The 22,557-nt window shown below is 32.4% G+C and overlaps 3 protein-coding genes and 1 non-coding gene across 5 annotated transcripts; all 4 read right to left on the bottom strand.

The window, feature by feature from the left end:
* Positions 1-6,520: 6,520 nt before the first annotated feature.
* LOC142169221 (U6 spliceosomal RNA) lies at positions 6,521-6,621 on the bottom strand. The gene has a single exon (XR_012698934.1). It is a non-coding gene; the product is annotated as a U6 spliceosomal RNA (small nuclear RNA).
* A 182-nt stretch (positions 6,622-6,803) lies between these two features.
* LOC107831552 (putative pectinesterase 29) lies at positions 6,804-10,940 on the bottom strand. The gene is made up of 5 exons (XM_016659333.2): positions 10,600-10,940; positions 9,837-9,996; positions 9,543-9,755; positions 8,080-8,327; positions 6,804-7,087 (listed from the first exon to the last, which is right to left on the bottom strand). The coding sequence occupies exons 1-5, from the start codon at positions 10,830-10,832 to the stop codon at positions 6,916-6,918; spliced, it is 1,026 nt and encodes a 341-aa protein (XP_016514819.1). The 5' UTR covers positions 10,833-10,940; the 3' UTR covers positions 6,804-6,915.
* Positions 10,941-13,533: 2,593 nt separating this feature from the next.
* On the bottom strand, positions 13,534-15,993 carry LOC107831576 (large ribosomal subunit protein uL13w). Its single transcript, XM_016659362.2, has 4 exons — positions 15,628-15,993; positions 14,433-14,549; positions 14,249-14,336; positions 13,534-13,852 (listed from the first exon to the last, which is right to left on the bottom strand). The coding sequence occupies exons 1-4, from the start codon at positions 15,897-15,899 to the stop codon at positions 13,709-13,711; spliced, it is 621 nt and encodes a 206-aa protein (XP_016514848.1). The 5' UTR covers positions 15,900-15,993; the 3' UTR covers positions 13,534-13,708.
* Positions 15,994-18,736: 2,743 nt separating this feature from the next.
* LOC107831561 (putative caffeine synthase MTL3) lies at positions 18,737-22,341 on the bottom strand. 2 transcript variants are annotated; one of them, XM_016659353.2, is made up of 5 exons: positions 22,050-22,341; positions 21,843-21,860; positions 21,459-21,751; positions 20,502-20,762; positions 18,737-19,471 (listed from the first exon to the last, which is right to left on the bottom strand). In XM_016659353.2, the coding sequence occupies exons 3-5, from the start codon at positions 21,720-21,722 to the stop codon at positions 19,052-19,054; spliced, it is 945 nt and encodes a 314-aa protein (XP_016514839.1). In that variant the 5' UTR covers positions 21,723-21,751; positions 21,843-21,860; positions 22,050-22,341; the 3' UTR covers positions 18,737-19,051. The 2 variants fall into 2 exon arrangements, with proteins under 2 accessions (XP_016514839.1, XP_016514832.1); XM_016659346.2 differs by having other exon boundaries at positions 18,738-19,471; positions 21,459-21,860.
* Between the last annotated feature and the right edge of the window lie 216 nt (positions 22,342-22,557).

Here is a 22,557-nt window from a genome sequence, read left to right as displayed (position 1 = left end):
ATACCACAACTGAAACACCCATTCTGAAAATACCTTATTTAAGTCTAAGGCCATTTCATTCACCTTCCTGATATCGAAATATAAAATCCATAATGATATACAAAAATGCCACAAGTCTCGACACCATCCAACTTAAATCTCAGATTTTAGCCATAAACAAATCCGCCAAAAATTCTCAATTGTTACATATTAATTTCAAATCCATTAGAACTTTCTCGAGAGTCACTGCCTTTCTTCAAATCCATATTACACCGCCCAAATGGGCCAAAAGACACATGCCCCATCAGCACAACAACACTCAAAGAAGTAACTCTACTTTAATACCACCTATCAAATTCATACTCCGTGCGCACTACATCATTCACAAATAACAATTCACTCATCCCATGATTTTCATATACTCATAAAGCGCAATATAATCTGTATCCAGAAATTTCCTTACTCGAGTCATTCTCGAACTCCACCTCTGCAAATCATCACTGATTCCCAATTATACTTCAGACCAAAATAAACAGAAATTTGATACATAACCATGAATTGAATTGTCAATAGCAGGCTCCCAATAACTCACAATACCCATACTTTATTACTGTCTTAATACCGTAGTCAATTCAATAAAAATTCTTCTCAAGCTCAAGACACACCAACCATAAAATACCTCAATCATCCGCTAATCTCGCATTCATTCTCTTAACACTCAAGTCAACTTTCTCAACCAGATTCAAATATTCAAGTTTCAACACATAAGTCCCGCTGGCAGAAAAAAAAACTCTCTATTCACATCATAAGGAACACACCTACATAGATTACTACATGAAAATCTACTTCGCTCCACAATTAAACAACATGGCAGATCCCTCAACGCACTTACAACTCAAGACTGTACGTCACATCAAAACATGTATCAAGTACCCAATAGCAGACTCTTGAGTCACAAGTAAACTTTATTCGTCTCATTCAACCCATCTGAACACATCATACTTAACATATAGCCATTCAACCGCTCATCAAGCCATAAATTCCACTCATAGGGACACTACCATACATATGAGTCCAAATATACAAGTTCACATAACTGAAGCTACCGAGCTTAAGCTGCGGTCTAACCCTAGCCTCAAGTCCTCCAGACTGGCCCATCACCAAAACACAGAATACATATCACGAATCTCATTCATGGAATCACAAGCCGGTGATGCATAACTAATACCGAGCGCTCACATGCGCACACGAATGCGTGGAAGAAATTCAAAGAGTTATGTTTCAGGCTGAATCAATTCCGCACGATAGGATACAAGAAGGAAAATATTCCTAAGGGTTCGGCAGCCTCTCGAAGATAACTACAGACATCTCTGTACCGATCCGCAAGACTCTACTAAACCTGCTCATGACTCGTGAGAACTATGTCACCTAAATCTATGATACCAACTTGTCACGACCCAAAATCTCACCCGTCGTGATGGCGCCTATCTCAATAATAGGCAACCCAAAAATCTCATTAAACCACATATCTTTTAAATTTGAAACATAATAATTAAATTACAGCGGAAAAAATCTCACAAATACAATTATAACACTTTCAAAATCCGGTGCCACTGAGTACATGAGTATCTAATATGAATACAAAGTCTGACGGATAAAAATTATTGTTTGAAAATATAGAACAGTACAATAATTAAACAGGAAAGGAATCAAGTTTGCGGACGTCAAGCAGCTACCTTGATAGTTCCCAATAGAATTAACTTCAAAATCTAGCAGCCGCCGTATCCGGGAGCACCTGGATCTGCACACGAGGTGTAGAGTGTAGTATGAGTACAACTAACTCAATAAGTAACAAGACTAACCTCTGGGCTGAAAGTAGTAACGAGCTCCGCAGGTACAGTCCAGTATAAATAATGGTACAATAATGTAGGCATGCTTTCAAGTTCAACAGCTAAACTCAGTACAAGTGAAATAGATTAATACTGCATGATATGAGAAATACGACATCTCAGTAGAAAGACCTCAAGTAAATACTGGTCACCAATTATTCTGTCACTTAGTACTGTTTATGGCCAATCCAGCCCAGGGGTGTTCCAACTCGTATATATATACACATCGACTGACAGTTAGTCACTCAGTACCATATAAGGCCAATCCAGCCCTGGGGTAATTTATCTCCAAATGTAAATAATACGGACAAGATCCATGTCCAGGTAAATTCATTACAATATAAATAAGTAAGGTAAGTTCATGCCCTGAAAAATCCATCCTGAATATATATAATCATCTACGCTCATTGAGGGTGTGTACAGACTCCAGAGAGGCTCTTTCAGCCCAATTGTGATATAAAGCCAATATGGCTACTGCAGGCGAGTCCCGATCCGTATAATAATAAAGCGTATAAGGCCTGCTGCAGGCGGACAGCCCCGATCCATAAAATAGTAAAGCCTATAAGGCTTGCTGCAGGGGGGCAGCCCCGATCCATAAAATAGTAAAGCTTATGATGCATGCTGCAGGCGGGCATCCCCGATCCATAAAATAGTAAAGCTTATAATGCATGCTACAGGGGGGCAGCCCCGATCCATATAATAATAATGTATAAAGTCATTATGGCCTGCTGCACCACGCAACTCAATCCCATAAATATCCTCACAATGGACAAATATTACTGAGTGTGAAACGTATATTTTTGAACAATTAATTCAACATCAACACGACCCCATGGGTCCCAAAATATTGGCACGTAGCTTAAACATGATCTTTAATAGGAGCCTCAGCTCAATTTCTCTAACACGTGGAGAATGTTCAGATAATAACATGATTCATTAATTTTATAATTGCACAGGATTTATTCAATACATAATTTATATGGTGCACGTCCACATGCTCGTCACCTATCGTGTGTGTCACCTCCAAACAATTTATATCATACCAAATTCGGGGATTCATACCCTCATAACCAAGTTTAGAAGTGTTACTTACCTCAAACCGTATAATTCTTTACTCCGCTATGCCTCAGCCTTGTGAATTGGCCTCCAGATGCCTCGAATCTAGCCACAATTAATTCGATTCAATCAATAAAATTTATTGAAATTAATTTGATAAGAAAATAATGATTTTCCAACAAAATCTGAAATTTAGCTCAAAATTTGCCTGTGGGGCCCAAGTTTTGGAATCCGGCAAAAGTCATAAAATCCGATAACCCATCCAATTACAAGTTCAACCATACTAATTTCACTCAAATCCGACTTCGAATCGGTGTTCAAATCTCGAAAATGTATTTTATGAAATTGTGGACATTTCTCCGATTTCTCTTAAAAAATCAATAATCTAACGCCAAAAATGAAGATAAATTCTTGGAATGTAATCACAAGGTAGTCAAGAACACTTACCCCAAGTTGTGTGGAAAATTGCCTCTCCAAAGTCGCCCAATCCGAGCTCCAAAATCCAAAACTGAAGAAAGAAACCAAAACCCACGATTTTATCTTCTGTCCAGTCATTTACTCTTCGCGATCGCGGAAAATGCTTCGCGATCACGAAGCACAAAAATTTTCAGCCCAAAATTTGCCTTTCGCGATCGCGGAAAATGCTCCGTGATCGCGAAGAACAAGTGCACAGCTCTTCCAGACAGCCTCTAGTATAATGGTCATATCTTTTTGTACGAAACTCCAAATTATAAATGGTTTAACTTTCTATAAACTAGACGCCAAGAGCTATAACTTTTATTTGTTGCTCACCTCCCAATTGTTTATAGATTGAGAGTCATAAGCTCCCAAAATTAGCCATGTGCAACAAAGATTTTCAAACTCTTCCCAGACAGCCTATAGTGTATCCACCATAACATTTTTTACACAATTCCAAATGATAAACGGTTTACTTTTCTGAAAATTAGATACAAAGGGCTACAACTTTTATTTTTGGATCATCTCCAAATTTCGTATAGATTGCGAGATATAAGCTTCCAAAATCGGGTCAGTGCAGCAGGATTTTCCTCTACGCGATTGCGAAAAGTCTTCCGCGATTGCGATTCACAGTGTCCAAACAGTAAAATTGCTGTTCGCGATCGTGATAATTTGTCCGCGATCGCGATGCATACCTCTGTGGCCAATAACCAGCAACTAAAAATGGCCTAGAAATAGTCTGAAACCACCCCGAAACTCACTCGAACCCCTCGGGACCTCAACCAAATATACCAACAAGTCCTAAATCATCATACGAACTTAGTCGAAGCCTCAAATCACATCAAAAAATGCTAAAACCACGTTTCCACAAACGACGCCAGAACCTATCAAATCAAGTCCGATTGACCTCAAATTTTGCACACAAGTCATAAATGACATAACATACCTATTAAAAATTTTAGAATCGGATTTCGACCCCGATATCAAAAATTCAACCTCCCGGTCAAACTTTCCAAAAATTTAACTTTCGCCATTTCAAGCCTAATTCCTCTACCGACCTCCAAATAATTTTTCGGACACGCTCCTAAGTCCAAAATTACCATACAGAGCTATTGGAATCATCAAAATTCAAATCCGAGGTCGTTTACATATAAGTTCACATCCGGTCAACTTTTCTAACTTAAAATTTTCAATTATGAGACTAAGTGTCTCATTTCACTCTGAATTCCCTCCAGATCCAAACCAACTAACCCGGTAAGTCTTAAAACGACTGTAAAGCATAAATTAAACAGTAAATGGTGGAACGGGACTGTAATACTCAAAACAACCGCCGGATCGTTACACGAGGATAATAGCAACGTTCATGTAGAGGAGATTCACAATCAATGGAATCTTGATTATCCAGTGGCTTTTAAAATCTGTCTTAGGCAAATATTAAAGAGATTAGAAAGATATATTCTTACTGTGTTAGTTTGTAACTTGTTGTTGGTATCAATTATGAGCATCTAATTTTCTGGAGTTCCCAAGATAAGAGTTATAAAGAGTAATATATATTAAACAACTTTCCACTAAAATTAAATTAATGAATGTTTTACTTAATCTGGTTGACTTTATTATCATCTTATGCAGAAAATATTTTGTAAAATATCTATTGTTTATTAACAAGTATTCTATATATAAGGATGTCCCATTCAGATTTGTAATTACCTTTCAGAGAAAATCTTCCTAAATAGACTAAACAAATGACCAATTTTTTTGTGGTAATAAGATTAATTATGACCAAAAAAAAAATTCTTTCCTCTAATTGTTTTGCTTTCCATAACATAACAAGTCTCAGCATATTTATCCTATATATACCATCAAAAACACTTGGGAGGAAACAAAGGAATTTCATAATTCAAAATCATCCTAATTATTTTCTTAACATGATTCACTCCTCAGTGAAGATCATCTTCTTGTTATTTATCATCATGCCCTATCACATTCAAGGAGGTTGCGGGTTGTTTAAATATGAACGTCAGGTGCACATTCTTAATAATCTTCCTGACAATTCTCCTGAACTACAACTTCACTGTGCATCTAGAAATGACGACTTTGGGCATGCTTACCCTGCCTTGAGAACAGACTACAAATGGGAATTTTGTGCATGGTCTCGTACTTTATACTTTTGTCACTTTTGGTGGGGTTTTAAAGAAACTGTATTCGATGTATTTAACGATTTGAAACACTGCATTCATGATGGAAGTAATTTTATTCCAAAAGGTACTAAAAGATGCATATATAATGTGAAAGATGATGGTATCTATTTGGGTTATGAAGATAATAGTGGTCAAACTATTTACGAAAAATACCGTGATTGGTCATGAGGAGCAGCTCTTTTGTTTGTAAAAGTGTATTAGAAGAAAAAATGGACTACCAACACTAATGATTTGTTTTAGTAAACTTACATTCTTATATATAAAATTTATATTCTGATCATGGTTGTATTTTATGCTATACTTAGATGTTTTAAATAATGCAAGCATTTGTGGTATTTCCCCTCTAATTTGCTTGAAGTTAAATGCGTGCAATCCCCTTTTTTCATCTACATAAAAAATCAAAAAAATTCATCGGAAAATTGAAGGACCCCTATGCAACTGAGAAAAAATTTATTCACCCCCCATACTTACTGGATTTTTTAATTTAGAGGTAGTTTATTAAAAAGGATAAATGATTTAATTTTACTCTTGAACTTTTAAAAATATGATAACTTTATCTTTCATTTTTTTTTGGGCCCAAAAATACCTTCGTCATTAGTCAAAGTAGCTCAAGGCTCACCTATACCGATTTAATTAATGAAATGTTTTACTTAAATTGGTTGGTTTTATTATCAACTTATGGAGAACACATTTGGTAACATGTCTATTCTTCATTAAAAAGGTATTTTATAAGAATGATATCGCAGTCAGATTTGCAATTATCTTTCCTGAAATTCTTCCTAATTAATAAATAAATTTAAAAGAAGACCAAATATTTTGTGGTACTAAGATTATGAAAATTTAGTTCCTCTTGTTGTTTTGCTTCCCATCACATAAGAGTAGAGGGGAAAAAATTTAAAATGATAAAATATTTCCTTTTATTATTGTCCTTTTTTATAAAAAAACATTTTGGATCATTTCTTGATTTGTGTGTCATTCTTGCGCAAGGGTCATACTAATCTTCTCTGTATTGTTTCAATATTATTGGATATCCCCGAAGAGACTTATATTTTTGTCTTTAATAAACCAAATGTTACTCTCGTAAACATCAATTGCATAGGAAGTTCATGAACATAATGGGCAAATATTAAATATAAAACATAACTTAATATCCAATATTATATTCTACGCCAAGAATTTAAAATATACTGAAAAATTGCTGATAGTAAAATAACATTAGGTTTCATATTCATGTTCTTGGATACTAAAGTACATGTAATTAATGGAGTAAAAGGACATACAAAAGAAAGGAAAGAAAAACAAGAAAGAAAAACACTTTTAAGTACTGTGACTAATGTCTAATTTAACAATATAAAAGGTTGTCCGTTAATCCAATTATCAGTATCAATAAAAGACAAATCTGTTAATGATTCCACCATATTTTTGCTTAATTTCTTTTCCCATCTAACTCTCTTTGAAGTGTCTGCTCCATCTCCATCGCAGTCTTCTTCTGAGAAGGTCAATTGGTCCCTAAACAAACAAAAACTATTAGTTAAATAAAAGTGTTGCCAAATTTTCTTTTAAGATATTGTCTTTTATTAATAATAGTAAATTTGGCAGACAGTATTTGTTTCAAACTATTCAAAAGATTAAAAGCCATCTCTTTGTACTTTTAATGCCGAAGATCTTTCGGAAACAGTCTCTACTTTTCCAGGGTAGGGATCCTCTCCAGACCCCACGTATGGAATTTCACTGTTGTTGTTGTTGTTCTTGTTGTTCTTGTTGTTGTTTGTAATTTTTATACTTAAGAAGAATTCACCCAAATAATCGTCCACCCAATGTATAAACTAAAAATAGCCAGCGAAGGTATAATATATGTATAACGTATATACTATACGTGTATAATTATATGTAATCAATATATAATTTATGTATATTGGTAGAAAAAGTAAATAATGAATATGGCCGCCTATTTATGTAAAGAACCCTCATCTTAATCTAGTCTTACCGTTCCAATTAGTTGAGCGCTAATTAAGTGAAAGGTTTAACGGTAAGATAAAGGGCAGTAGTTTAAACAAATATAAAATCATTATTATCAAGACCAGTGGCGGAGCCACATTGAACCAAGTGACACCCCTTTGTCGGAAAATTACACTATATCGCTAGATAGATTTTTTTATTTTATGTAGATTTACTGTACGTGGACTCCCGTTAACTTTTCGATATATCTAATTATCTCCTTGGTGAAAATTCTGGATCCGCCATTGATTAAGACTACTAATATATAACTTCTTTAAGGGACCACTACTAAAAATAAATGTAGCTAAACAGATAAATTTGTCACTAGTCTTATTTAGCAGTGGATTAGCGACAGATTATAAAAAAAAAATTATTAGCTACGAGTAATTTAGTAACAGATTAGCGATGAAGTTCATATCTAATTCCAGTTTTTTCGTAGCGGACGTACAAAAACATTAAAAGACACGTAATATATATAAGAAGATTGTAAAAATAAGACTTACTCGTGGCCTTTGAAATTCCAAGCATCCCAACCTTGAGGAACAATAATATTGGAGAGGTCAGTCTTATAAAAAAGGACCCTAGCATAACCTCTCCATGCCCTTCCTAAAAATGCTTTGCCTGTCCCAATTACTTTGCAATTCTTAAACACAAATCCATTTGCATCATTTGGATCTAATCTTCCTTGTGCTGTTATGTATCCTGCATAATCTTCTGTTATTGATCCAGCATTCACCAATATTGTACAATCCTATTACAAAAATAGTCAGATACACATCATCAGTGGCGGAAGCAGAATTTTAAGTAAGGAAATTTAAAACGATAAAAAAAAGTAAACAAGCGAAGAAGCTAAAAGGATTCAACATCTAAGTATATCTACACACAAAAAAATTGACTTTTATATAGACAATGTAATTTTCGGTGAAGGAGATTCGACTAAACCCCTTCCGCCCACCTAGCTCCGCCCTTGCATGTCATTTAAATTACCAAAGACATACGATGGGAAAATCTCATGTACGATTATGTAAAGGTGACTTATCTGTCAACTTCTCTACTATCATAGACCATAATCCACAAAAGTATTGTGTAGTCGCGGTAACTGGGGAAAGGTTTAACAATTTACCTTGGTGTGAGATATACACATAATTTCAGGGACCCTAACAAATTTAAATTTAATTAACTACCTAAAGAATCGTCTTTGATATATTGAGACTTGTCTCAGCTCTCATATTCAACAATTGAGCTAGTTAATTTAAATCTAATTAACTAGCTAAAAAATCAAGCGTATACTAAGACAAGATCTAATGTGAAACTCTGTATTACCCTCCTTACTGAAAAGTTAAAGGTATTCAAGGCCTATTTATGGATTTTAGTTCATTAATTATCCAAATAAAGGTAAAGACTAACCTGAAAATTTTGTTTTTGCTTCCATCTTTGTTTGTATGTATGAGAAATTTGACTTTAAAATTGTCTCCACTCCATTAATAAAATGGACAAAAATGTTAACAAGCGTGTGTTCATACGTATCTAAAGAAAAATTCTAAATTAATTACTCCCTCCCATAATAAGTGATCATTTTACCTTTTTATTTTAGTCCAAAATAAGTGTCCATTTACATAATCAGAGAAGAATTAATTTTATTTTTTCAAAATTTGTCCTTATTTACATATTCTAATGTGTCAATGTAACAATTAATTAAGGTTAATTTAGTGAATACATTCTTCTTTTTTCTAGGAGTTCGTATTTTTTTAATGAGTATTCCAAAGATAAAAAGGTCACTTATTATGGACCGAAGAGAGTTGGAATTAGCGAACACATCAATATATTTCTAACAAACTTGCTTCTTATTAGCTTTCTCATGAATACACTTAGTTTAATACTTCCTCCGATCCCAAATATTAGTCGTTTTAATAATTAAAATTTATTTTAAAATATTTGACGTTTAAATAAATTACAAAAGTCATACCTCGTAAATGGATTGACCAGTACCAAAAATGAAATCCATGGCACCTTCAATGGTACAAAGCTTAAAATAATGTCTGCCATTATCATCCAACAATGTATCTTGTAAACCAGAGAAAGCACAACCATAAAATGCAGATTTATCCCCAGAAATCATCGCTGCTAATGCCGGTTTCATCTGATTTCCATTATTCTCTGGTGGGTAATTGTAAGAATTCTACTCCAAACAAAAATAAACATCAAAATTATATAAACTAGAAAAGAAATCTTAAAAGGGTCATAGGATTTTAATTCTTACGGTAAAATTAAGATTCTCCACTATGATATTGTCAGCAAAAGAGGAAAATGTTGGGCTTGTAACAAGTGAATCATGAGCACCCCATATAACAACAGTTGTTTTCACGTCTGCACCTTTTAAATAAATAAATGGTTTATCAACTGGGATTGTCACCTGTTCCCTTCATATAGTAAATGCAGAAATTAGTCTCTAACACGAATTTATAAATAAAAAAAATAGTAATAACTTTTACACGAATTTCGTCGTCAAAAAAAATATCTACATACAAAGTGAGAACTCCAAGAAAATAAGTAAACATATATCTTTTTATTTTTGTGGTAAATACACATATATTCATATACATGTATGATTTATGTAGAACAATAAAGCACTCAAAACAAAAGATCAGAAGAACAACTACAACAACAATAATAACACTTCATATTATATGTGCAAAATCTTGATAGATTTCATTGTGCACGTATAAGTGCATAGGCGAATCTGGGATTTAAATTTAATGGGCTTATCTTTTAAGATTTTTAGTATTGAATTCAGTGCTTTTAAAATTATAGGTTCAAATCTAATACTTGTCGAGATTTTAGTTGATTTTTACATATAAAACATACTTTGTATCGAAAGTTTGGGTTCAGTTGAACATGTAGCCGAAAGGCTATATTCGTCCTCGTATAAGAGCAGAATCTACTGACTCTAAATCTTGGATTCACTAACAGATTATGCAAATATACATATATAAAAATGAAGAGAAGAGTGTGAAGAAGTGTACTTGTACAAGCCAGAATTGATGAAGATGCAAATCCAATAAGAATTGTTGGAAGGAATAGAATCAATTGCAGATTGAATTGTTTCAAAATGGGCAAAACCAGATTGATCTACATAAATTGTTGGAATAAATCCAAAAAAATTCGTTCCAATTGATGGCCATTGCAATACTCTTCCATTTGTTAATCCATTGAACAAAAACAAAAGTGCTATACCTGCAAAGAAATATACGGCCATTTTTTGAAGTTTATTTGTAAGAAGAATAAAGAAAGAACGTTGAATATATATATGGTTTGATGAATTGAAGTTGAAGAGAAAAGGTTATGAGATTTTAGACAATGGAAAGTCAAAAGAGAAAGTGGGGTAAAAGAAAAGACACCTTGAAATGAACTGAAGTTCATGAGAAAAGGTTTTGTGTTTTTTTAAGAGAATGAAAAGTCAAGAATTAAAGAGGTGGGGTAAAAGAAAAGTCGTTGCTACTTACTCTAATTAGGTAGTGGATAGTGGAGTAATAATTATTACTAACTTAATTAACTCTCAATCTCTCCCATCTAATTAGTTTTATTTTTGTTAAATAATTTACAACAACAACAAACTCAGTATAATTCCCTCGTGGTTAGGGAAGGGTATTAAGTACCCAAATCTTATCCTTACAATGGATATGTAAAGAGTTTGTTTTTAATAGACTCATAGCACGAGAAAAGATAATAATAAAAAATAATAGCAACAAGCGAGAACAAGATAAAAGAAAACGAGAAGAAAAATATATTTTATTAAATAATAGAGAAAAAGTATTTCTCTAAAGTCACTCCCCCCCCCCCCCAAAAAAAAAAGAATCTATTATAAGTTTTTTGTGGTAAATAGTAGAAGATAATAAAACAAGTAAAAATATATTCTCACATTAAATTTATTGTCTCAGAGAAATCTTCATCCTATATATGGTACAATACGAATGCGTACGAAAGTTAATATTCTTTACTACCCATATTCCTCTTTAGATTGAAAGTTCGTTTGATATCACTGCATTTTCCAAACAATATTTCCCAAAAATTTTTATATAGGCTCAAAGGTTTTCGATCAAGATTTTAATATGTCGCCCTCACAGTTGGAAATTTGTTCATTTTTTTTAAATACAGAAATCAGAATTAGCCAAAAGTCATTCTCTTCCGACGAGAACATAAAAGGGCAAAACATATAAATAATCGGTCGGCCGAAGCTAATTGTATTTGCTAGCAGAAAAATATATAAATTATGTATATATTTTTTGTATATAATACACATATTATTGAGTTTTTCTTTGAGAGTGGCTAAAAATATACCTTTCTCAGCATAAAATAAAGAGTTTTAGCTTAGAATTGTCCGTCCCTCCAGCCATTAATGTTCTCTTTTTATTTTAGAAATAAATTATATGGTCAAAAAGGGAAAAAAATCTTACCAGATGGCTTGGGAAAAGCAAAGGGCAGGACGGCAGGTAATTGTTGGTTGGTTTCACTATTGAATAGTAGTAAATGTTAATAAATGCATTTAATAATAATTTTAAGCAAAAAGAAGGGCGAGGTTAGTACATTGATTATTAACCAATAACCACTATTTTCTAGCTTAAATGAGGGTGACGGCTGGTGAACTTTACGGCAAGTTATATTTTTGGCAAATAATTTGCCTAAATATGGCTACTAATTGGCACTCCCTCCTTCTTGTCATGATTCTTTTGTACACGCCCCTTAAGAAAAATTAGTTAGAATACAATTTTGACTACTTTACCTTTATTCATGTCTTAATATTTAATCTTTTTTCATTAATTTTTTTCTCAATTTATGTGTCATCTCCATTATTATTGATTGCATTTGTGTAAAACTTAATAAAGCGTTTAAGAAAACTATTTTGTCTTGAACTTCTAAAATGACAAATAATTTGAGACAACTATTTTTAGTAATCACGATTGATAATATGAGACAGAGAGAGTACAAACATAAAAAAAATGCAAAAGCTTCCTTTGAGAGCTTAATGATTGCAACATTAAGCTTTGGACATATATTTGATTAAAACTTGAAAAAATAATTTTTGAAATTGTTAAAAAATAATTTTTGAAAGTTAAAGTTATAATTGGACATTCATTTTATTTGAGGAAAAGTTAAGTTTTGTGAGTGAAAATTAAAATTTTATTTTCTAAAACATGATCATATTTCATAAACAAACAATGTTTTAAATCTTCTTTTTAAAAAATGAAGCCAAAATCTATGGTCAAACGGGAGCTAAGTATTAACTAAAATTTCAGCTTCTCTTAAAGTTTTTGTCAAAATAATTTTCAGAATGTTGTAACAATTAGTCCAAAAATATATGCGAAGATATGAAAAAAATAATAATAAATTTACGCAATTTGTTTTAGAATTTTCATAATTGCAATTTTACTGGGAACAGTTTAACAGTAAACATCAATTCAATTCTCAAATATACATCTCTAAAGAAAAGGTAAGAGTCCATAAAGCAAAATGACAATTGAAAATAATAAATAAAATAAATAAATAGAAAGAAACCAAACTCTAAACTGTCATATGATACTTCTCAAATAATTTCACCGTTGAAAAAATCGTAACTCTGAAGTTTAGTTGTAGGAGTTCACACTTCTACCTGTTTGTTTTTCTTTTTCCTTTTTTTTTTGTTTCACATAGTAGCTATTTTCATATTTCTCAAATGTGTTTCAGCAGTATTGATGATGAACTATTTATTGAAAACAAACTAAGAGTACTTTCTTGTAAATATTAATAATACTGTAACAGTTCACTCACAAACTACGTATAAGACAAAATAGATAAAATATATTCTGAGATTAATTTTATTAAACTTGTCAGGGTGAAAGATACCAATGCATTCTCAGTATTAGTTATCTTTATTTAACTATCATTTCACTAATTATATCGATTCAAATGTGTTCGCGTTCTTTCAGAAAGACTTGCCGTATCTTAAGTAGCAAAATATATGATAATAAACGTAACACACAAGTCTGCTCAATGAAAAATATTGTTAAAACTGAAAACAGTATCCTAAGAAGGAACAAATTAAGCCAAAACATCAATCTCCAGCAAAATTGTACTTCAAACAACTATATTTAGACTTCAGTACTTGATTGGAGCAATAATGGCGAGTTGAGGACCGAGTTTCTCCTCAGCAGCTTTCTCGGCCTTAACCCTTAGTTTTGCTAACTGCTTTCTCCTCTCATATGCTACTTGAGCTCTTTCCTTCCTCTTGTTCTCAAGTTCCTACAGTAAACAAGGAAAAGGTATAATGATCAATGTGAATAATATGGTAATCGCACCAGAAAGAGAGTTCGATATCAAAACAGAGAACTTAGACTTCAATTCTATTTACAAACTACCAGATATGAAAGATTTTCAACCAAAAAAAAAGTGAAGAAAGAGGAGCCGGGGCTCATAGTTACATGAAACAAGCGCTAAGCAGAAATAAAAGAAACGCTAGCTGCTGCTTGGAGCTGAGAATTACATTTCATATTGGTCTAAAGAACATAAAAATGAAGTCAAGAACATTATTTAACAAGAAACAGCAAGCAACTGCTAATGTTGCTCCATTGATTCCAAATGTAAAGTAACACCACAGCAACAGAGAAATCAAATTATGGTCAATGACAAGAAATATACCTTGATAGTGTCGTAATGGTTCCATCCAACCTCGGACGAAAGCTTTCCCAAGAGGCAGTATTTATGTCCAGCCTGGAGCCTCAATACCCTAGTCAAGAAGAAGAGTAAAAGCTTCAGTTAAAAAAATTAAAAAGAATACAATAACTAGAACAAAATAAATTATGTGTGTTGTCCTGCCACTCACTTGAGAGCATCAGGAATGACCATCCTCTTGATCTTGTCATACGGAGGTGGAACACCCTCGTAAACCTTCAAACGGGCAAGTGCAGCGGCTCCACGCTTAGTTTTGTGGGGAATCATCCTAATGTAAAATAAACAAGACATTAACATTGACAACTGTAAAAGTAGCAGGAGTTAGCAATACTTGCCTAAACAACTAGCAGTTCTAAAGGCACTAATAGCAGCTGTGCTATTCATCAAACAAAAGGAGATAGAAAGAAAGGTATTTTCGATTGAGTGAGTGGGTTGCATATGCAGAACATCAATTAATCAACTATAACTTAATCACAAACCTATAGGGGTCATCATTCTGAATCCTCTGTATCAAATCCCTATTATAGTCAATTTCTTCTGAATACAAAATAATCTATCCTCTCAAGGGAAAAAATGTGTTCTTTAAAACTAAGTTTATCTAAACACAAGTCATTAACCAAACTAAAAATACTCCTAATAAACACTATGCTTTAGACAAGGATGCTGATAAAATCCTTGAAGATGGAAGATCATTTATTAGAGTACCAGTTTTAACATCTTTCTTTCCAATTATTGCAACACTAACTAAAATCAAAGAGCATTAAGGCAGACATTTTGCATACAGGATAAATATCCACTAAATTTTCACTACAATGTATGAGCTGGTCTACATCTGTCCATGGAACATATACAACTTCAAAACTAGATCACACATACTTAATTTTCATTTAAACACCACATGATCAAATACTAACACAACAACATCAACTATGCCCAAGTCCCAAACAAGTTGGGGTCGACAATATGAGTCCTAATTTCTTTAAGTTCAGCTCATTTCATTATGAGAATTCATCACGTATCAGCAACTTTTACGTTCGCTGTCAAGCCTACCGCAATAAGAGCAATCAAATACTAACCCATTCATAAAAAATATATCTAAAACCAAAATTAAACACTTCAGTATTTCACCTACGCCTTCATCATAAAATGAAATCTCTCATTACAATAGCATAATTATCTCTACAGCGAGAGCCATATATACATAATATATATACATAAGATACATTATACCCACTAACTAAAAATAGGAGATCTACCTCTTAAATCCAGCTCCAAACAAATTACCAATACAATTTTAATACAAAAATAATTAAAAAGGACAACATTTGCAATAAATAAAAACATACCCACGAATAGTACGCCAGAGGATTTTAGAAGGAGCACGAAAGTGAATAGGACCATGAGAAGGTTTAGTGTTCATCCTCTTACGTAAGAACCTAAGGTACTTCATTTTCTGCCTAACGAGTCCACCGCTTAAGCAAATTTCTTCACACCTAACAACTACTACTTTTTGTCCATTGAGCAATTCTTTGGCTAAAATTGAGGATAGCCTTCCGAGCATGTGGTGGCGCGCGTCCACCACTATCCTCCTCGCTGAAATCCCAGATCCTGACACCATTTTTTTTCCCTCTCTCTCTCTCTCACACACACACACTTTCTCTCTCTAGAGCTCTTAACGTCTGCTACACAGTGCTGCTGCTAGGGTTTGAAGAGAGTGTCATTTAGTTTTATTTATATGATGGTAAAAGCGGACGTAAATGGGCTTTGGGTGAGTGTGGGCTTTCTGACCTTGGCCCAGTAGATGTCCTATTTTGGACTTAAACGGTAGGGATAAGAATTCAAATAATAGCCACGTTTTTTATTACCACCGTTATTTCTTTTGATTTGGTTATCTTACTATTTTTGCTACCAATACTTTTCTCTTCTTGTATATTTTCATCATAGTATTTTACTCTTGTATTTCTTAAACCTATTTTAAAAATATTTTATTTGAGCCGAGAATCTATCAGAAACAACATTTCTAATTCACACAAGGTAAGGGTAAGGTATGCGTACACTTTACCCTCTCCAGACCACACTTGTGGAATTACACTGAATTTTATTATTATTGTTGTAGCTACTTTTTTAACTCTTATAATTGAAAAATAGCCACTGTTATGGAGTTTCAAATTCTAGAAATAACATTTCAGGACATTATCATGGGATTTCACCGGTAAAATTTGAAATTCCATAACAGTGAATATTTTTTAATTATAGAAGTTAAAAAGTAGCTAGCCCACGCTATTACTACTTCTTTTTAGTGTCTAGGAGCAGGTTTATGGTTTAAAAAATATGTATTGTGGGGCCTAATTCTTGCCAAAAGATTTATCTGCATGCAATACATCAAGTTAAAGAATGCAAAATATATATACTTTTCATACATTCATTCACTTTAAATTATAAGCACTAAAATGAATTTGTTTATTTTGATGTAAACACTAAATCGAAGTAAATATTTACCATTAACTCTTACCTATTGATTGAAACTTGAAAGGTCATGGATATAAAGTGGAGCGATCAATCTGCGAATTAAGTCTTTGGAGTAGTATGATCAAATCATATGATTTTCTGAATAATCGAACATTGATTCATTAAATATTTTTTATCAAAACGAATTTTACATATTTAGAAATGTCAAAAGTATTGTAGGACATTTTTCAAATAATATATTAAGTACTTGTGAAGTTCCTAACTGAGAAAGGTTCTTTAATTCTCGAAATCGTGGTGTTTGTTGATATATGGGTATGTGAAGAAGTACACAAACAGCCATTCTTAGGGCTATTTACGGATTAGCCATTATTTATTTTGTCCTGAAAATTTGCACTAAAAACCTTAATTTCAAGATAATTTAGGACACTTGTATCCTGAAAATTGAACTAGAAAATTGAAATTCATGACACAGTAGTTAATTCTTAAATAGCAGCCCTTTAAAGTGACTAAATAGTGTCATTTCTAAACAAATATTGCCATCTCGTCTGCATGATTAACAGGAGGCCCAAATATTAATGGGCTGTTTTGTTCATTGGCAAATGAAAAAATGACATTGTATAGCCGCTGTAAAAATAATAGCCGAAAAAATTGTATACAATTTGTATATTTATTGTATATATATACATTTTATATGTTATATACAAAAATTATACAAATGTTATACATTTTTTTGGCTACCATATGTAAATAGTTTCTGGCGCATACTAAAAGTGATAATACCCCTCGCAAATTGCAACCCATGTGGTCAAACTAACCCAGTTGTGGTTAGCTGAATCTAGTTTTGTAGGCCCCAAACCCAAGTCTTTCTCCATGTAGCAAATGTTTGAAAAGACATACTTAGCCCATCTCCAACCCTTGCCTCCATTTTCTCCTCCAAAATGGAGTAAAGTTACTCCAACCATTACTATCTTTTTTATTCCAAAAAAGAATATTCCATTTTATATTCTTCTCTCTCTTCAATATTATATTATTATTTTTTATTCAAATTTTATTTTCTTATTTCTATTAAAGAAATTCTATCTTTTTTTCTTTTTTACATATTAATCCCATATAATTTAATATAAAATTATTTTATACCATAAATTTTTAAATAATATAATTTGTAAGCAAATATTATAGATTATATATATATTAATGGATAATTCAAATAAAAGTGAAATCATTGAGATATAAGATAATTAAATACATATTACATTATGGTAAACTTCGGATTAAATATTACATAAATATTCAACTTTCACCTCTAGTATGCTCCCATAAGTGATCTATTAATGCATTACGAAGTGCAAAATGAGCATCTTTATCCTTAATATTTTTGTGTCGAGCTAAAAATTGCTCAAATCGGTGATTTTCATCTACTACCATTTCTACCGTTGGAGGTGGACATTCCCAATCATCTTGAATTGGTGCATTAAGATCACGCTCATCCTCGATTATCATGTTGTGCAGTATATAATACATGCAGTTATTTTATATTCGCACCTTTTAATTTTAGCAACATCTAATATTTTATATTTGCACCGTTTATTTTTTGAGATTATTATATATTTTTTGTACAATTATAACTTATAATAAAATTAACTTACAGTTTTATATAAAAATAATAAATGCACGAAAATTAATTTATCAAAATTATACGCCAAAATTAAGATGTAAAAATTAATATTATAAAGATATTACATAAACATAATTAGTATATATAAAGAGATAAATTAAAAGAGTTAAATAATAAAAATAATAATAAAATAAGGATGAATAGTAATGGAGGAGATGAATAGTGTCACTCTAAATTTGGAGTAACACTATTCATCCCCATTTTTGGGGCATAAATGAGGGAGCATTGGAGCCACATTGTGGCAAAAAATGGCTGCATTATGGAGAAATGGGGGAGGGTTGGTTCCAGAGCAGAGGAACCATGAAACTAATTATAAATGCAATTTCCACAAATCTTTAATTTATTGTGTACTCATAACAAATAATACATCAAGCTCGACAACTGCTTTACTGGAAATAAAAAGTGAATATTTAAACAATTTCTCAATTTCTCTATTATTATTAACCAATTAATTCGTGCCGGATAAATCTATTAAGGAGGTAAAGCACTCCTTTTTGAAAGGTTCTCTATTTTTTGTTTTGTTAGCGTCGGGAAAAGGGGCTCACCTCAAAAGTTGTGATGTAGAAAGTATACCCTAATACAAGCATTAATGGATGCTTTTACGACTCGAACCCATAACTTATAGGTCACACGGGAACAACTTCCTCTTTCTCATTTCGTTTGACGAGAGACATAACCACATTGTTAATATTGCCTTTCCCATTCTTCATGTACTCTATTGCTTTCTTGCCATATCTTTTAAACAAATCATCCATAATTTCTTCTCCAAAATGTTCTACTAATATGGATTCTTGAACTGCTCTCATATTTCCAGCTATATATTTGGCCTTACTCTTCTCATCAAATAATATTGCTTCTTTCTCACTATCACTAGCCATGTTTGTCTCACTATCACTAGCCATGTTTGAATCCCACTTGAGTTTAAATGTCTCAAGGTGCAATAGTTTGAAAGAGCCTTCCTTCTCAATAATTTGTTTTAGTTCTTTTGTAGAAGGTGCATATAGTGGAAGATTGAACTTGTCTAACTTGGCTTCTTCAACCAACCCCTGTGTCAATAAAAAAAAAATCATGAACGTCCGAGATGATCCGATGTCAAGAAGTTGAGAACAGTCTTTCAGCCGGTCCGTAATTTATTAAATAAGTCACATTTTTATGTTAAACTAAATCATCACTAACTTTATTTTCTAGAGTGAGTGCGAAAGAAAAAAAAATTGAGTGTAAAGAATTGTCAGACGGAAGCTGGTCTTTAGTTTGCGATAATAAAATTCAAGTTGTGAGCAACCAATTATGTTCAAAATAAGCACCATTTTATACCTCATTATGCTATATTTTTTTAAATCAATCTTAAAAGATACTATTTTCTCTTTTAATTTATTACGTTTTTATCAAGTTTGCATTTACTACTCCATTACAGTAGCATAAACTAAACGAGATGTTTAATGATAGATAAAGAGAAGATTTAAAGCGACAACATATCGAAAACAACTTCTCTGCCTTTATAGGGTAGGGATGAGGCTGTGTACACACTACCCTCCTCAGATCTCACGTATGAGATTAATAGCATGTTTGGTTAATATTCTAAAATTAGCTTATTTTGAGAAGTGTTTTTTTCAAAAATACTTTTCAAAAAAGTACTTTTGGTGAGAATCGGTATGCGTTTGGCTAATTAATTTGAAATGCACTTTTGAGCAGTAATTAGTGTTTGGCCAAACTTTTGAAAATTATTTATAAGTGTATTTTTCTCAAAAGTGCTTCTTAGAAAAGTGCTTTTTGGAGAGAATCTACATTTTTCTCAAAATCTGCTTTTGCTTCTCATCAAAAATATTTTTTTCCTTCTAAAAGTTTGGCCCAAACACCGCAATTTTTGGGCAAAAAAAGCACTTTTGGCCGAATAAAAGCTTTGGTCAAACGGGGGGTTTGTTTTTGTAAAGAGAAGATTGGACAAAAGCTCTTATAAACAAGACAACTGCACTTTGAAACAATGCACCAAAACCTTAAATGACAGATAATATAGACCGAAAAAAGTACATATAAATGGAATCAAAATGTAACTTAGGAAGAATTAGAAAGTGATACCTCAATGACCATGTCATTCAAAGTGATTCCAAGCAATTCCCAGAAATCACAACCATCATTTTCATCACTTTTACAGATGAAAGTAAGAACTAAACTCCCACAACTTACCATCTCTTCAGTGCGCATACTAAGAAAATTAGTAAAATCCTTTTGAAATTGAGTCAAGTAAGCTTCATGAACACTAGGAGGACTGGTTTTTGCTATGTAAATGTTGCCTTTGTTCAGTGGAAAACCAGATTCAGTCACCAACCCTTTTGGAACCTAAAAACATTAGTTAGAAGTTTAACTTTTATATAATCAAAATTTATACTATTGGCTTACCTAAATGATGATAATGATATGTAATCGTCCATAAAAAAGTAAAATTGGTAATTATATGAAATATAAGACAGGTACTTAAAATATATTGATTAAATTACAATATAGTATAAAAGATCTCTATGATTAAATTGCAGTGATAGTGTAAGAAATATCTATAATTCACTTATAACTTTTTGCCCAAGCTTCTAAAATTAGCTTATTTTGAGAAGTATTTTTTCTCAAAAATACTTTTTTCAGAAGTATTTTTGGTGAGAAGCAATTTGTGTTTGGCTAATTAATTTGAAAAACACGTTTGTACAACAATTAGTGTTTGACCAAGCTCTTAAAAAATGCTTCAAAATATATTTTTCTCAAAATGTTGTTCAAAAAAACACTTTTAGGAAGAAGCTATCAAAAACTGCTCCGCCTTCTAATCAAAACCTTTTTTTTTCTCTAAAAATCTTGGCTAACACCTTAACTTTGGGAAAAAAGACTTTTGACAACCCAAAAAAACTTGACCAAATAGGTTATAAACACCGAAAGATAAGACAACTAAATTTTTATGATTAAATTGCACCGATGGCATAAAAAATCTTTACTCTATCAGTGCATAATATATCCTTTAACCAATTATTCAAGAAAAGGGAAATGACCAACCTGAGATAGCCAATGTAGACTATAAGAAGAATGCACCAAATGAACAGAATGTTGAGGGAAAAGCCTGCTATAAAATGAACCAGGCATAGCTCCAATGAAACATGAAGCTAATCCCCTCTTTCTTTGGATCTGTTTATAAAAACTAGGCAGGAGTTTGAAAACAGTGTTGAAATCATTGCCAACAAGATCATTCAAAAAAACTTGAATATTAAGAGGCTTTTGAATATTCAATTCTTGGCTTAATTTGTCAACAATCTCTGCCATTTCAGCTATTGGTAATATTGCATTTGGCCCTGAAGAACATCCCAACTCAGCTAAAGTTATACATTCTGGAAACCCTAAATGACAAATTCTTTGTATGACTTTTTCAAGAATGGCTCTCACCTTGAGAATAACCAGCTTCTGAAAATCAAGAATCCAAGAAAATCAATATTAGTACTGGCAATGTAGACATATGAAAAAAAATTTATAATATATACATATAATAAGATCATATTAATTATGATTCCCGTGATTATTTTAGGCGGGGGGAAAGTATTTTATTACACAAAGTAAAATGCTAGAGAGAGAAAGAGGGAGATAGAGACTAACTTGAAGTAAGGAGTTGTTTGAATAGCTAGTTTGATCTTCCCCTCTATTCATATGAAGAACTTGCTCAACTTCCATTTCTCCTAGCCCTGCCAAATGATCTAATTTTGTTGGAATTTAGGAACTAGAAGTTAATTAGAATAGTAAGGGCATAAGAGACTATCACACACTCTCTCTCTCTCTATATATATATATATAACTTTGAATGTGTAATCAATTAAGTAATCATGGTCACGTGTAAGTTGATATCACGGATAAATAAGATTCTTTTACATTTATCAAGAAATCTCGTGTTTAAACTTTAAATCATGCTAATTAAAGAAATCTTCAGTGAGGAGAACAGATGCTTTCCCCTTTAATGGACTCTACGCGGCCTGAACTTAGATTAGAAGTTTAATTCCTGTGGATTCTAATACCACATGATTATAAAAAATATATTAAAAAAAAGAGAAGTAAGCTGACTATGGACGGTGGGAATTTAAGATTTGAATATTACTAATATATATGTTAA

Source organism: Nicotiana tabacum, chromosome 14 (assembly GCF_000715075.1).
Source record: "Nicotiana tabacum cultivar K326 chromosome 14, ASM71507v2, whole genome shotgun sequence".
Lineage (NCBI taxonomy): Eukaryota > Viridiplantae > Streptophyta > Magnoliopsida > Solanales > Solanaceae > Nicotiana > Nicotiana tabacum.
The sequence above is the reverse complement of the archived record's forward strand: the minus strand, read 5'-3'. Positions and strand labels throughout refer to the sequence as shown.